This window comes from Condylura cristata, unplaced genomic scaffold (assembly GCF_000260355.1).
Source record: "Condylura cristata isolate star-nosed mole 26May11 unplaced genomic scaffold, ConCri1.0 scaffold00008, whole genome shotgun sequence".
Taxonomy (NCBI): Eukaryota; Metazoa; Chordata; class Mammalia; order Eulipotyphla; family Talpidae; genus Condylura; species Condylura cristata.
The window spans coordinates 41,295,928-41,313,495 of NW_004567109.1; the positions used below are offsets into that span (position 1 = coordinate 41,295,928).

At 34.1% G+C, this 17,568-nt stretch overlaps 1 protein-coding gene across 1 annotated transcript in view; it reads left to right on the forward strand.

Annotated features, from left to right (window-relative positions):
* Positions 1–17,568, forward strand: part of LRRC7 (leucine rich repeat containing 7) — a 378,921-nt gene that overhangs the window by 340,016 nt on the left and 21,337 nt on the right. Inside the window, exons 24-25 of the mRNA XM_004679111.1 lie at positions 1,145–1,366; positions 8,034–8,126. Of these exons, the coding sequence (XP_004679168.1) occupies positions 1,145–1,366; positions 8,034–8,126 (315 nt within the window). The remainder of the gene's footprint in view (positions 1–1,144; positions 1,367–8,033; positions 8,127–17,568) is intronic.

A 17,568-nucleotide genomic window follows, 5' to 3' on the forward strand; every position in this document is an offset into this window, starting at 1 on the left:
ATAGCAATCGAAAATCTTGATTAGTCAGGAAAATTTAGACTTTCCTAACTAATGAATTCAAAGATGAAATTGATTTTTTTGAATATTCCAAATTATCTACTTTTAAAGATCAATGAGAAAGAAAATTAGCTCAGGAAGTAAATCTTTAGATCTTTTGGTAGGAATGAATAAAACATGTTTTAAGTGATTTGCTTCCCATGTTAGACCTCCATTTTAAAGCAACTTAATATTAAGAGTCATATCTAAGCTCACAAACAACTGTTTGGGGTAGAAAGGGCACCAAGTAGAATGGCTAGAGGAGACAGTGCTAGAATGAAAGTGAAAAACTGTGGTGGTGGAAGGAGCAGGAGTGGTGAGTGCTCTGTCATTTAAAGATGAGAGACCTCAGCAAGCACATGCTCTCGCCCCAACAGCCACCATTATGGATTGAGAAATGAGAAATACTGCTTTAAATGATGTACCCATAAACTTCCCTAAGAACTCAAGAGGAGATGATCTGTAAACAGACCTCACTCTGTAAAGGCACCATGGCTAGTGCTTCTACAAGCTGAAGACACTACCAGGACTTTGTCATATGAATAATTCTAACACCATTTAAAGATTCCCAAACCATACATACTTTTGATTTAATAATGCAGAAGACTAATATGCTCTTGATTTAATAATGTAGAAACTTAATTCATATTGATTATACTCATCTGAATAAACTTACTATGCACCTGTGACCTAAAGAAAATAGATATTTCTGTTCCAGAATTAAGAACACATTTCAATAAGTTACATCTTTCTCCCTGCCAGTACTCAAAATGAAGTGCAAGAGAGAACTTTATTTTATATTGTGCCTTCTTTTTCTTCTTAAGATATTTTAGACTGAATTTTATTTCCTTAAAATGTGAGTTAAAATAATCTTCAGCAAGCCAGGAATGACTACAAATGTATTTAATGCAACCTTGTTCTGATATTAGTAACATTTTCACAAACCACAGTAGGCAGACCCTTACTGTTTTTTCATTATCATTTCCAGTCATGGCTGAAAGCCCAAATGATGCCACTTTACCCAGGAGATATTCTGTACGTGTTTTCTACTTTAATCACATCCATTCAATACCACGAGTCTTTGTCTGACAGATTATCTTATCCACAGGCCGGCAGCCACATCCAGACCTTGATGGGGTCCCAAAGCCTTCAGCATCGGAGCCGGGAACAGCAGCCATACGAGGGGAATATAAACAAAGTGACCATCCAGCAGTTTCAGTCACCATTGCCTATTCAGATCCCCTCTTCCCAGGCTACCCGGGGACCTCAGCCAGGAAGGTGCTTAATTCAAACGAAAGGGCAAAGGAGTATGGATGGCTACCCAGAGCAGGTGAGAAGAGTTTTTACAACTGAGGGATTTTCAGGAAATGCTCAGCAAAATACAGTGAGTACAGTTTGCTTTCCTTAATATAACCTGAGACCCACTAGCCCAATGAATAGAGTTGGACATTGTGAAGGGAACTTATTATTTTGAGTGGTTAAGGACTGCTTTGCACAATGATTTGATGCCTGGAACAATACCCATTTCACATAGAGAAAAATTGGTGAATCAGAATAGTTTTTGATACGATCTTCTGCCCTCTGCTACCCACTCCAAACTCCAATTTAGCACTACAGCACAGCTTTTGGATATTACAAAGAGTTTCGATAACTAGGTGTATTTACCAAGGTCCTGGTAAAATCAACAGCGTGAAAAATAAACTGTTTGTTCTCCTCACTTATGGGAACATTTTCAAAATTCTCTTTCTGACTATAGAATATTATAAATATAAAGCTTTACTAAAGGAAATGATTTAAAAAAAAAAAAGGCTAGAAGGGAAACATTTCTAAAATGCTTCCAAAGGTACTGATAGACCATGTACCAAAAAAAAAAAATAAATGTTGCTTTCTGAGCTATCTAAAATTGGGATTTACTTTTCCATTATAAAACCAGGTTTTGTTTTTTTCCCTAGGATCAGAACACTGAATAGGATCTTATCTATTGAGTCCTATTAAGCTTAGAAAGTAAGACATTAAGATCTTAATACTCTCATAAAGTTAACTTCTCTTATTTCATTCTTTAGATAATTAGACAAAGCTCCCACTGACTTTACTAACTCCTTAATATGATTTACAAAGGTTTCACTTCATTACTGCTTACTCAAAGCTTCACATAACTCCCACCTTATTTTCTAAACACATAAGACAAGATTATCCTCATTCTCCTGTTTTTTTCCCTTTCTTCTGTTAGGAGTCATTTATTGTTTGGCTCCCAGCTGCTCTAGACATCTCCTCTATTAATACTTCTTCTTGAAGCTGAGATTACATATTAATTATTCTCAAATCATAAGTCTTTTAAGGGTAATTTTCTGCCTATCTGCCTTGATCTAGGCCAAGTGTGAGATTTAAGGTAAAATTAGCCAGACAGGTGTCTTTAATCAAGTAATGATATTTCTAATTCTCCAGAGATTTTTTTAAAGTTAATAAAGTTTTAAATTATGCTATACCAAGGCATCTTAAAAGGTTAAAAATTGTTCATACAGATATAACCTCCACCTAGTTCTCTGATTTTTTTATTCTGATTGGCAGCTGTCTGTGTGATGGGGGACTTCTGGAGCAGGATGGGGGTGTAGGGGGGGGAAGGTTGCCCTAGAATCAATGTGTTTAAAAATTCACTGAGATCAGTATCCTTGGTTTTCCCCTTCTTGAATAACAGATTTTTATATTACCATGCAGCTACTCTTAACATTCTGAATATAAAGTCCATTTTATATTGTTTCTCAAGAATACATACATTGAATAGTTTGAAAGGATTACCAAGTGTTAAAGTTCACATTGATTAAATTTTTAACATCTGATTCTTTAAGATAATGTATTGATAGTTACTTTCATGTGTTTTGATTCACAGCTCCAACAACCTTAGGTGTTTTCTGAGAGCAAAAAAAAATTAATCACTGATACCTCTAATTTCTTTTGCCTTCCTAGTTTTTCCTGTCTTGGGTTCAGACTTAAATAGTTCAGAATACTAAAATTAAAAATTTGGAATGACAGTAAGAATACCTAAGTTGCCTTTAAAAAACTTTTATTGTCCTCCAAACTATGCTCTTCCTCCCTGCTTGAAGCTGGTTAATTACAGTATGAAAAAAAAAAAAAACCTGAACCACCAAAAATTTTAAATATATGTAGCCAAAATAAACAAAGTACAACATACTACAAAGTATGATAAAACACTACAATTTCTTTAAAAGCTTGGAACTACTTCCTGCAGACAGTATACAGATTTTTGTTGATAGTAACAAAAAACATACTTCTGTATCTCTTAATGGAACCTAAAGAGCTAATGCATTACTAGGGTGCTTTAAAAATAAATTCCATATAGTAATGAGCATATAAAACAATGCTACCACTGATAAATATTGAGTGAATTATTAGAATGAATGTCATTTTTTTACCCAGACAGAGTTTAATTCTGTTTAACCACAACAAGCTAGTAAACTTTGATCTTTTCCTTAATAATGAAACCATGTCAACTTTCAAGCCATTTATTATAATAAAACATGGCATAATACCCAACAATTCTAGGAAACAGTGCCTAAAACTATGCACTTACTTTTACAGGTTTGATTGTCAGAAATATGAAGTATCAAGTCTGTTTTCAACTTTAGGATTAAATGAAAAATATGTATGAAAGTGATTTTTAAGCCTGCTATCCAGATTCACTGTATTAATTTCCATAGGCTCTATATCTAATTTATAATGATGGGTTTTGTTTTAACAAATTATAACACAAAACCAAATTCTCCATAAACTGTCCATAACTTGTGGAGTATTTTTTAAAATGAACTAACTTTAGCTCAGTTTTTCTTTTTTGCAAGTGTGTAAACCAGGGCTAAATTGCTTATACATATAGGACAAACAGACACCAAAGCAAAACTAGAAAGGAAAAAAAAAATGCTTAAAACCCTTTTATGTATTACTGGCCTTATCTAATCAATAAAGCTGTAATGCAGGTAAGGTAGTTTCTGCTTTATTAACTAGAAAACTGAGTCTTAGAAAATTTACTGATCTAAGAAGTTGAGCTGAAATTAAGGCTCAGTTTCTTGAATTTACCACATTATACACTACAGCTTGTTGCACTGTAGCCAAAAAGAAGTGAGAGTAATCTCATACTGGAAGAGTGAAACAATGGAAAGATGTACCCTGTAGTTCATATCTGCCCCAGACAAGAGAATATAACATAATGAGATAGTAGAGCTCCATACTGTCTTCTGCTCATTTCTGTGACTATGCATGAACTAAAGTTTATACCTTAAAAAGAATTTGTAGGATTTTCAAGATCAGGATTACATTAGAACTGGACTCTGTCAGTTACACAAAGTATCATCATCATACTTGAAGTTACATTTCATTCCTTGCCCTACTTTGAGTGAGTTATTTTCTTTTTGTTTCGGGTAAAAGTAATTATTTTGCATATGGATTTCCATTTTGCTAGAATGGATCTTTGGCAAAAAAATAACAGGTATCCACAAAACCTTTACATTCATACTGCTAGAAAGATTAGTCGCCGGAATATAACCTAGTAAGCCAGTTCATTACAGCATCTTCAGGTACCTTTCTGCAATGTAAATTCCTATCCTGAACTACATCTCCCCACAAACACACCATGCCCCCAACACACACACACATACACACATACAAAATAGTATGCTGAGGCCAAATCAGAGCATTATCTTCTACAGACCATAGATTATGACTTCACATGGCCTCACTGCTACATTAACAATTTATTTTGTCACAGAAATCTCTCTAAGATCCAGTATTTCAATTAGCACAAAATTACCAAAGACCAGAAGTATCAAGTATAGGCAAATGATGGAAACAGTCTCTGAAAGAAGCAAATGTTTCTTTGCTTACATTTTAAGCTAGAAATTTCGTTCATTGATATCAATCTCCTAAAAGAAAATTGAAATGCTGATTCTCATTAAATAAACTATGTATTAGCCTCTTTCATCTGACCTTTTGCTAGAACATTGCATTTCTTTTTTACTAATCTTCTTTAGCTTCAGACTGTTTCTTGGCTGTGAGCATTCTCTCCTCTTAGACTTTATGACCCCTTTGGGCCTTAATAGCAGGTAGAACTCCTTACATGTGAGATGAATACTTTCTCTGACATGCTTTATGAGACACAACAGTTACAACACAACCTATTAACTGTACATAGCAGGCCCATGGGTAGTCTAACTTCAGATCAGAATTAATGGTTGGTTGTCACTTTTATAAAACTGTAGTGTCATCTTTGCTATTTCTATTATTAAAAGAAATGTATTGAGGCAGTTCTTCACATACTTGACACATAGGAAATTTGTTTCCCTTACAATTTTAGTGCTTTCCAGATTGACAATAATGTAAAATAGATATAGTCACTACCTTGAAAGAAAATAACTGGAAACTACTTTCAGCAATTTCCACTGTAAATAAAATCAGTTGCCTATGTTCCCTTTTAGGTTTTATGGAAATCTAGGGAAAGCCAGAATCCCATAAACCTTCCACATATGACATTGTACAGCATGAAATCTTCATATCGGAATTCTAGAACCTAAATTTTAAATAATTTCATGGGAAATGCACATATATGTAGGAGGAAACAAAAGTAAAATGCATAAGTCATATTAATTCCATTCTTTCCATTTCCTAAGTAACCACTAATGCCAACAAAGGACTACAGGGTAAATTTGCACATTGACTAAAGCCAAAATATTTCTTTTGTCCACATCAAACTATTATATGTTCATATCTACAAACTAAGCCATGTAAGTACAAAACAATCTTAAATTAGTTTCTCTACTCTCTAATGTTTTAACAAATCTGGTGCAACTAAAGGGCATGATGTAATTAAACAAACCTTTAAAATAAAAATATGGTGCTATTTAAGTTATTTGTAATCTAGAAATTATTCATAAATAACTATCATAAAAATCACACTAGCAGATTTGTATTGTAAATGAACTATGTGATAAACATACTTACTATCATGAAATATGACAGTAAATTAAGGATAGTCCCATTACCGAACCAAATCTAAGTGATCCAGTTCCCCAGGACTCACAGTATTTACTGATCAAATAATAAACAGGATTCAAGTTTGCCTTGAACTATCTAAGACATAGGATTTAGAGGTACCTTCAAAATAGAGAGCATACTGAGCATTTACATTTGCCCATAAATAGAATTAACAAGATTGCTGGGGTAAACATTAAACTTCGTTATGGCCTTATCCCAAAGTGAACCAAACTTTTCCAGTCATTTTGAAGATCTTTTCCAGCATGTAATTATATAAATACAAACTATATGCTAATGTACCTCTTTATATTTTTCTCTTAGCTACTAATTTTCTGCCTGCCTAACTCTGATTACAATTGTACCCTTAGTTATGGTGTTTGCTCTATATTTAAAAGTTATAAAAGTATTTTTTTCCTGTATGTAATCAAAGTGTATGCTTCCTCTGGGACCCCAAGTCTCCTGGTCATCTGGGGTCACCATGTCCTATTTACAAAGTGTTTTTACCATACTCTACATAAACCATCCCAGCTCAGGATTATCAAGTATTTCCAGGCTTGTTATTTTCTCTCTAAGTCTTTCTTTAAAAAAAAAAAAAAAAAGATTTATTTATTTATGCATACAGAACTGGGATGTAGGCCAGAGGTGCAGGGTGGGGTGAGAGGATTCACCAGAGACAGAGTGGGGAGCAGAACAGGCAGATCAATGAAGTACACTGCTGAGGGGAGCAGCAGGCAGGTCAGGAGAGGTCTGCCCACCATGTGGGTCACCTCCAGGGCTGAACTCATGCTGAAGTAGCTTTTGCTTCTTAGTGCTGCACTTTAACCTGCTACACCACCAGGGAGGGCATCTAGGTCATTCTTGACACTGATTTACCTACTGGATTCTTAACCTACACTTTTTTATTAGCTCTTATGGTAGCTATCATCTTCGTTATGGCCTTATCCCAAAGTGAACCCAGTCTCAGTTCTATCATTTCCTTTTTGTACTACAGAACATAGGCTCTTGAGTAACAGGCTTTCATTGATGATTTCAATTTCAGGGTAGTAATATAATACAAAATTCTAGATTATTAACTCTCATGGTCCTTAATATTTATTAATCAGTCCCTATCACACACACATACAAAAAAATCTGCATGTTCTTGATGTCTTTCACTTTTTCACAGAGTTCTGTTTTTTCTAAGACTCCTAACTGCCTCTCTAAGAGTTGCTGCCAAACCCCAAACTCTTTTTACTGAACATCCATTCTTTCTTCATTTTGTCTTCACTCCAGCCATGGTGAGGGGGTGGGAAGATCCCTCTCCCCTCCCGTCACCTCTTCTCAAACTAAAAGTTCTGTTATTTGTCAACAATAAAATTAACAAGTCAGTGAATAGTATTAATGTACTCCAAAGCAATAGCAACTTACTACTTTTTAAATTGTGTTATTTTTTGCTGTGATCCTATTGATAGACAATGTTGTATATGATGTGTGGGTATAGGCACGTGCCTCTTCAAAAATATGTTATCACACCACACCTACCACCAAAGCACACATAGTCCTCTCCCGTGATCCATTTGGCCCCCTTCACACTCAGTAACAACTCACTGAAATATTCATATTTGCCCTTACTATTTTTGCAAATTTTCTTTCTAATGAGTGAAAATACACGATTTCAGAATAGCTAATTAATAGTTTCATTGTTTTGACTTTTAAAAACTCCGATACATAATTGAGTCCTGCACATATTAATGAGTCAGTACTAATATCTACTTGCATAGATAATTTCATGTTATTTTTCAACCACATTTGATGCCTAAAACACTAAGTAGTATATCAGTTTATATAAGTCTTTTGTGAACCAAGACAACATTGGCTAACCTTGAAAACTTAGTCAAGTGTGAATATTTTCTACTGAAATGCAGTTGAGTATATTTGTCTTTAATATATATTTATTACCTTTTATCTTTTTTACATAGTTTTGTGTAAGAATAGAAAAGAATCCTGGCCTTGGATTTAGTATCAGTGGTGGAATTAGTGGACAAGGAAATCCATTTAAACCTTCTGACAAGGTAAGAAATGAAAATTTTTTGACAATTTTAATTAGAAAAATGCTGTGTTCAACTTCAGCAATAAGTTAGAAAATACTTGTGTTTTTTGCTTTGCTTTAATAAGCTATCTAACTATGAAGCCAATTATAAACTTTTGCCACATAGGTAATAAAGAATTTACTGCAGTGCTTGACAAGTCCTCAAAATAAGAAAAAATAAAGTTAAGCATACGTTTTTGAAAAACAAGGTCTCTTAAGCTTTTTTATATTTTTTATTTATAAAAAAAATACATAGGCAATTTCCAACAATTTGTTTCTAAAAATTTACTTATAGATCACTTATTTTGGTTTCATTATGATAACAGAATGATTAAATAATGATTCAATGCCAGGCCAAATGATGGATAATTGCTTTAACTTATCATGTTGGTAAAGGATTTTATAAATAATATTGTAGAACTGAAAAACCACAAATAACAAATACTCTATCAGAAAAGCAGAGCTAACTATGGCAGGAAAAAAACCTCACACCCTTACCCTGCTTATATAGGTAAAAGTTCACCATGCTGCCCACGCTCTCAGCTGGCCAGTTTAACCCCATTGTGAACAACCAGACTGCTCAATTTTAAAAATTTACACAGATCTACATACATTGCCCTAATCAGTGCTTAATACACTCAACTTTGAGTTAGTTAGAAAGTAAATTTGATAGTAATTGAACTATCTGGTTTTGACCTCATCAAATTTAATTGTATTAACTGACATCATAAAACTTGGGAATGATGAAGAGATGACAGAAATTACAAATGAATAAAACCGCCAACATCTCTTGACATATCTCTTGTCATGGCCTGGTACACACCCTTTCAACTCACCACTGTTATGTAAATAACCCATACATCACTTTATGATTGCTTGGATGTTGTTAATCTAAAGAGTTCTGTAGCCTGAAACAAAGTCCTCACTCCCTCATTTTCCTTTACTTCTTCCCATTCTATTTGCATTCTTTATGCTCTTTCTCCATTCCTTTTGGGATAAAGACAGAAGAGGAGTTTGGATCAAAGGAATAATTTGTTCACACCACACATTAGGAAGGAAGGGACTAGAGGGAAATCTTGGTGGCCATAGATGAGTGCTCTTTTGGGTAGCTGGGTAGAGCAGCAATATGGGGAATTCTGACTAGAAACATCTGTGCATACATAGCTACCTTATTTCAATTTTGAAATTATCATTGCCTGATTTATTCCATTTTGAAATGGACATTTTAATCTGATATAGCAGATTGAAATATGACTAGCTTAGTAAAACCAGTATTTACTGAATTTTAATGAATTATTGATATATTTTAGACAAAGTGCGAATAGTAAATATCAGAAACGTGAGGGTATCGTTAAATTTTTATTTTTTTAATTTTTTTTAAAGATTTATTTATTTGTGCATACAGAACTGGGGTACAGGCCAGAGGCTCAGGGGCGGCGAGAGGCTTCACCAGAGACAGAGTGGGGAGCAGAACAGGCAGATCGACGAAGTACACTGCTGAGGGGAGCAGCGGGCGGGTCAGGAGAGGTCTGCCACGCCATGTGGTCACCTCCGGGGCAGGCGGGAATCGAACTCATGCGGAAGCGGCTTTAGATTCTCAGTGCTGTGCTTTGACCCACTGCGCCACCAGGGAGGGCCTATCGTTAAATTTTTAAATGATTACATCTTATTCATCTTAACCCTTACTTTTGCCTCTGTCTTTACACCTCCTCCATAAAAGTTGAAAGATACTTGAAATTCAGAAGACATGTTTTTTCTTCTCCTTTTTCACCAGCATATACAAAATTTATATATATTTTGGAAGGCACAGAACAGTAAATATTTTATTTTTTTAAAGATGTGTTTCTTTATTTTTGCATAGAAGAACTAGAATAGAGATCAGAGATATGGGGGATGAGAGGATTTACCAGAAACAGAGTAGGGAGCAGAGCAGGTGAATTTATTGAAATAAACTGCTAAGGGCACTAAGAGAGCAACAGGCCAGAGAGGAGAGATCTGCTGCACCATATGTGGGTTAGGTCCCCACCAGGTATGGACCTCAGGCTGTCGCAGTGATAGCTGTGAGACGTAAGCCTTTGGCCACAGGGAGGCCTGCCATAAATATTTTATACTAAGGACGAACAATTGCTAAGCAGTCAAGATGGTTAAATGTTATTGCTTTTCTTCTGTTCTTTTCTCTTGCTGGGGGTAGTAGATGTGAGGTTTTCCAGTCATTGCCTGTCATTTTTCCATAATAACAATTATAAACACTTTGTAACTATTAATTTAACTTCTCATTTTTAAAATTTTGATGACACTTGTGAGACATTTCTATGATCATTTGCTCTTTTGGGGAAATGCAACAAGTGCTAAAATTTTGAATTATATAATGTGATCATTGAAAAGTATCCTCTCAAAAACACTTTTCTTTGCCTGATTCTCTAAACACTTAACAATCTGAAAAATGTGTTTCCTTTATTGCGAAATTGATGGGAATAATTAAAAATTTCAAATCTACAAAAGACTTTCAATACTGCTCTTAATTTATTGACCGCTTTTAGTGTCATTCCAAACATATGGGAGGGGTACTTATTTAAAAGTATTCACAAGATCTAAAGACATTGACTCTGACAATTAATACAAGAATTTATCTATCGACAAGGAAAGGGTAAGAATATTACTAAGCCAGTGATATCATCTCTTGGGAATACAGTTGTATTTCTTTAATACCAGTGCCCTATTCTTAGGATATAAAATATAGAACATAAAATATAGAAATTTAGAGTAGAATCCAGTGCTTATATCAAGCCCAAAATATCAATCAGTAAGAACATAAAAGTGAATTAAAACATACTCTTTTCAGGGATTCCCTGAAAGGAATTATGCACAAGTGTTTAATTAAAGCTCAGTACTATGAAGCTATCCCAGCTAGGGAGGTGACCCACATGGCACAGCAGACTGCCCACTGCTCCCCTCAGCAGTGTATTCCAGTCAACCCACCTGTTATGTTCCCCACTCGGTCCCTGGTGAATCCTCTCACTACCCCCCCCCAAAAAAAACCTGGCCTGTACTCCAGTTCTTGTACACATAAATAAATCTTTAAAATATATATATTTATATTTATATATTCTCCTTTTTCCATTGTTCAAAACAGATTTTTTTCATGAGTTGATTAACTTTAAAGCTGAAGACTAGGCAAACTGAATAAAACAGATACTTTAAAATCAACAGATACTCCCTATATCTAAGATAGAAGTTTCATAAAGAGGCCTAGTCAATGCAAAAGCTTGAACTTTAATATGACACATTCTTTCAATAAACAAATTGTGGATTAAACATTGTCTCAGAAACACACTATTTTACTTACTATTTTTGAATGTTCGAATGTTTTGTAAAACCATTTTAAATTCTAAGTACACAGAATATCTGATTATTTTAGAACCATTAAAATCTTTCTGTACTGTTAGCCAATAGATTTGTTCCATTCTCTACATTATTGTTGCTAAGACCCACTTTTGCAGTCTAATGCTACAGACCAGTGTAACAATATATGGGCTAATTATCCAGCTCATCCAGTTAAGGAAAGCAAGAGGTAGGCATCCCAAAAGACTAGGAGTATAGGATGATGGCAAAAATGAGCTGTGTTATTCATTCTTGCCAAATTTCTACTTTAAACTCTGGACTAGCATGTTATTATTGCCAAAAACATTTGGAGCAATCAAAAAGTTCAGGATTAAATAAGATATATGGAACTATTTTGCGCAAGAACATGACTGCTTAGAAGAACATCTGGTCTTGCAAACTTAACTCCTCTCAAAGACCCCAAGGAAGTTCTAATGAAATATGATCTCCTCTTTTTAAATGGGTGGAGGACAATTAGTTCAATTAGTCCTGCAATTGAAATTATTGTTAAAACAATGTCTAGTAGTTGTACAAGCAGTTCACATATTGTCAAATGTATTGTTTTGGGTTCATTGCCAGATAAAATTGTTTTAACAGATTTTTTGTGTACAGTTTCTATAAACAGAAAATTTCAGAACATTGTATGAAAATGACACTGTAATGCTTGCCTCTGACCTCCTAGTGAAATGCATAGAAGTCATGATGTAGTTTATTACTATATAGTCTCTATCAATATGAAAAGATGTTATGAGGACAGAACAATTTAGATTTAACAAATATGATGGTGATAAAAAGTTTTTATTGAGTTATTTTTAATTTTTTTTTTATTGAGTATCTACAACCTCACAGAACCTGGCTCCTTATATACATGAACTTATCTAACCTTCAGAACAGTTCATGTTATGTTATCATTCCCCATTTTATGGTGGTCCCATGGGGTTAATTAACTTGCCCAAATTCATTTAACTGATCTGGCTGAACCCAAATTGATGTAACTTCCAAGTTCTTTTTCTTAATAAGCACTAAAATGCATGCATCTAACTGAAAATGTCACTTCACAGAAAATTTATACCCTGCAGAGTTGAGACTAATATGATATTCTAATATTGAATGTATTGTATAATAGATCCCTCTAATTAGTCATAGTCTAGATATTTGCTTCAATAATCCTTGGAAGTCAGCGTGTGTTCTCCATGGAACCTAGATAATTAGAAGTTCACTTACACAGTTGATTGCTAAGCAATAACATAACTGTTAAGCAAAGGTATTACAGTGTTGACTTTGTCAGTGAAACAAACCATGATATCTTTGCCTATATTTAAATGCTCATAGAATAGCTATTCATGATTATAAAATTCAACTAATTTACCAATGCAATTTCCAGGAAATATTGTGAAAAAAAAAGTATTAGAGTAATGAGTAATTGATACCTTCTTTTATAGTGCCTTTAAACAGCAGCCCACAATTCTGAAAATTAATGAATTTTTAATGATAGATTACTATAGTTCATCATTCAAACACTGATATCCCTCTTTTCCCCATTTAAGAAAGGACTAATTTCCCATAGTTTAAAAATATTATAGGAAATTCATCTGTTTTCTCTATTTCCTGAACCAATCCATATACAATTATCTAACTATAAGACTAACATGAAAGCTATATTATGTCTCCAACCTATTCTCAAAACACTTGACAACAGAAAATAAACATTCTGTGGCACAGGAACCAAAGAGTCACTTGCTGTCTACAGTTTTTTCATAAGCTGCAATGCTCAAAAAATGTCAGAGAGGCCAGCCATATTTTCATTGACTTGGGCAATATACATTTGCTTATAGTAAAGGCAAAATCCAAAGCCAAGGAAAAATATTGAAGGCATAGTAAGTGTAAAATATAATTCCCAGTATACTCTAAATAAATGTTCTAGAATTTCAGAATAAATTACTGTGTCTTAATCTATAACTTCTAAATTATTAACTCCCAATGTCAAAATGTCATGCAGCATGTAGGCCCATTCTCTTTATTTGCAACCTCCCACCATGTGGGAAAAAAGACACTTTTTTTAAATATTAAGAAGGAAAGAAGGGTTTGGTATGCAGAATCAAAACATTTATTTGATACATTTACGGTGGATAATAATACCGACAGGTATGCTTGTCAGTAGCAAATTCAAAAAATGCACAAGAATAATTTTCCAGACTTGCCCAGCCTCGTGACGTTGGGTGATGAACGACAAACTGCAAAAGCTATGCTCTTGGCTTATGAAAAAAAGTACATACTCTGTGCTTATTACTTGCCATGTGTTTTCCATGGATATAAAAATCAAGAATAGTAAACGGCATTTGTCTAGAACTCCATACAGCATAGGATTATATTTACTAAACATGAAACAGCATTTAACACATTTCCTTAATTTTGTACAACTATTAGACAATTATTTATTTTTGTATTTCTAAGTTCATTTTACAATACAATTTATATATCTGTTCTATTCCTAATTTTACTTCAAGTAATTGGGTAATACAAAGTAATTTGAAGAATCCATGAATTATGCAAAAGCAACATTCAGAAGCAAGTGAGAGAAATGGTATCATTTATTGACTGAGCTTTGGACTATATATATGTATGCAGATTTTACAGAAATATATTTATAACTATTAAATAAAATTTTTTAAATAAATGCCAGGCATCAATTATTTTACACTCTTACTTCAGCTGCATCTCAGTCACATGAAAGTTAGAGGTTCAGAATGCCACATGGTTGCTTGAAAACATTAGGTTTTTAAACAAAATATATGTATATATCTTTTTGCACATTCTGTTCTTTGTCTTATATGTTGATATAAGAAGCCCATATTTTTATTCAGAAACATTGATAGAGTTATAGTGTAACTCTATAGTGTAAGAAGAATTCTTACAGGTATAACCACTTAGGCAAAGCTTTTTATGAAAGCAGGGCAGTGTATTTTTGCTAAATGAATAATGTCAGTGTCTAGGGATTATAATATAAAGAAGACATGAAATCATCTTATGAAACACGATGGGAAATATTCCAGAACACAAGCTCAGTGAAAGAAAGAAAACTTTCACTGGGATATATATTTTTTACATGGTGAATAAAAAGTATCACTTTAAATAAGAATATTGATGGGATCTTTTTTTTTTTAAGATTTATTTATTTGTACATACAGAACTGTGGTACAGGCCAGAGGCTCAGGGGTGGCAAGAGGCTTCACCAGAGACAGAGTGGGGAGCAGAACAGGCAGATCTAGGAAGTACACTGCTGAGGGGAGCAACGGGCAGGTTAGGAGAGGTCTGCCTCACCAGGTGGTCACTTCCGGGCCAGGCAGGAATAGAATTCATATGGAAGTGGCTTTAGCTTCTTAGTGCAGTGCTTTAACCTGCTGCGCCACAAGGGAGGGCCAGATGGGATCATTTTAATTAAACAATTTAGAAAAATCACTAGAGTGATCTTGTTATCATTTGTCAAATTTTGTAAATATTTTCAATAAAATTAAATCCTAAGTACATAGACAGCTATGTTAGTTGCTGGTGTTTCCATATTATTATGCCTAGTTACTTTTACTTATGTTCTGCCTATTGCATAATTTTAGCCATATGTGTGAAACAAAGTTAGAAAAACAGATTGAAAATGGTGTGGGAAAGGAATAAGAGACTTTAAGTCTGTTGCTAAGCAGAGGAAAAATGTCAGACATTTCTCTGTCAACAACTGAAAACACTTAAGTTAATTCACAAATAATATACATCAATGAGAGAAAGTTAAAAACTGAGATAATATAGATCTTTTGGGAATATCTGAAATCTTTCACTGTCCATTTACAAAGCTACTATCTCATATTTTAGGTGGTATTCCTGGAGCCTAATGGCTTTATTTAATAGTCTGCTTGAATAGATTATAACCAACTAGAAGTCTTGAAAATATTATGAAGCCACATTAATATAACTAGAACAAAACCAAAAATTCATAAAATGGAATTGCAGTAAACAGTGTTTACTTTTTTTGTTTGTTTACCCATATTATATTGGAGATATAGCTCAATAATGTACATTTAATAGCAATATCAGCCACCTTTACCCCATCCCACCTTCAAAATAGTGCTACGCTGGGCAAATAAGGTGATTTTTATCTTCTGACTCTGGTTTCCTAAGAATCACTTATAAACAAAATATAGAACCCACATATCCCTCTGAGCAATAAAATACTGCAGTAAAATACTGCAGTAAAACACTACTTTTTGTAGTTTGTATTTGTCTAAGTCAGTTTCTTCATATATAACCAGAGATGGGATTTTTGTGCAAGTGGCTAAAGGATTGCTCCCAGAAGAGAATCAGAGAAGCAGAATAGGGCAGATAAAGAACATGGGCAAAAATGTGGGTTTAGTGGAAGCTTACTCTTTCAGGGTGTTCTGGGGTATCAGAGGTACCAGAGTTTTCTCACATGAAGGAGGGAGATGGCCTTTTATATCTGGCATCTGTCATTGATGCAATCACCCCAAAGGAAAGGCTATACTCTTCCAAGCGTTTCTCAGGAGTGTCAATGTGAGCCATGACAGCCATTGCAAGATCAGAACACCAATCTGATAAGGAGAATCTGGGCAGGTCCCCAAAAATGTCCATTACAGAATGATGCAAACAATGATTTTGTTCATTTTTCAAGTTAAATGCTGTAAATTTAAACTTAAATCCTCCCTAAGATCTTTTGAATGTCTTAACACACAGTTGAAAATAGATTTTTAGGAAAGACCAAGCTAACCCAAAGGTTCTAGAACTTTGCAGATAGGTTGTACTACCATATCAGAAATAATAATGATTGAAAATAAATCCAGAGTTAGATTAAGCAGTAATACCAATTTAGCTGAATAAAGTGATAAATTAAAAATATGCATTTGTTTAGTTACCTATTATTTTACAATACAATTGCTATAGGTATATATGGCCTTGGTAACTAAATTATATTTTCTTAAGTATGAGTAGAGAACTGCTTTCTATATTTAAAACCTCCTTGATCAAACTCTATCATCATACACAAAGCAGTCCCATAACTAGTCACTATCATTTAACCCTAAGGACATTTATTAATAGGAAATAGGAAGAAGCTCTTTAAATACTGGACTAAACATTAAAGTGATTAGAGCCATATCTTAAAATGTTTTTTTGCCTTTTGTTCATTGAGGTACCCTGGTGTATTTTTGTTTGAGAGAAAAATCATAGATCCCTTACCCTATTTTGCAAATAATATTTCTGCATATTCAATTTCATGAAAAACCTAAATGTAGAGAGATTTGCTTATTCTTATAGCAGAAGAAAGAATTTTTAATGTGTCCAGTTTTATATGACTTGCACACACCAGTTGGAATGGCTTCAGTTCTCTCAAGGTGTTCATCTGTGACCATAAAGGAAGAGTAGCAGAAGATACAGAGAACAGGGGGCCCTTTTTACTTAGTAACCTTCTGCTGAACGTGAACTGTTCCCTTTCATCCATCAGCATGCAGTCTCAGAGCTTTTACATTGGGTGACAGAATGTATAAAGCCATTATACATTCTTAGTCTCAGATGTGTACAACTGCAAAGTTCTTTTTCTCAAGCCTATACCTTGTAAAATGTTAAACAAGTAATAAGTGAAAGCATTGTAACTATAAAAGTTCACATAATAGAAATGCAGAGGCTAAAAACTGAAGTGAGTCCTCTTTTCACACCACCCCACATCACCAATGCACAGCCTTGGCGTAAGAGCCACCTTATTAGTCATTGTATCAGGAAGTCGCAACTACGTCTTCTGAGCATTTGCCATTGGCCTCTTTGCACCTGATTTCTTTGCCACATCAAGGAAATATTTCTCCCATAGTCTGGCCATACAGTGATGCATTAGCCTCCTAAATTTAAAGAATCACAGTTTGGTTTAATATAACTTAAAGCAATTTTCACTTCAAGTGCTTTATTTTAGCATAGTGACAAAAAAGTTTGTCACTTTTTTGGCATTCTTTTCAATTCATTATTTTGAAATGTTACAAATAGTGCCAGATATA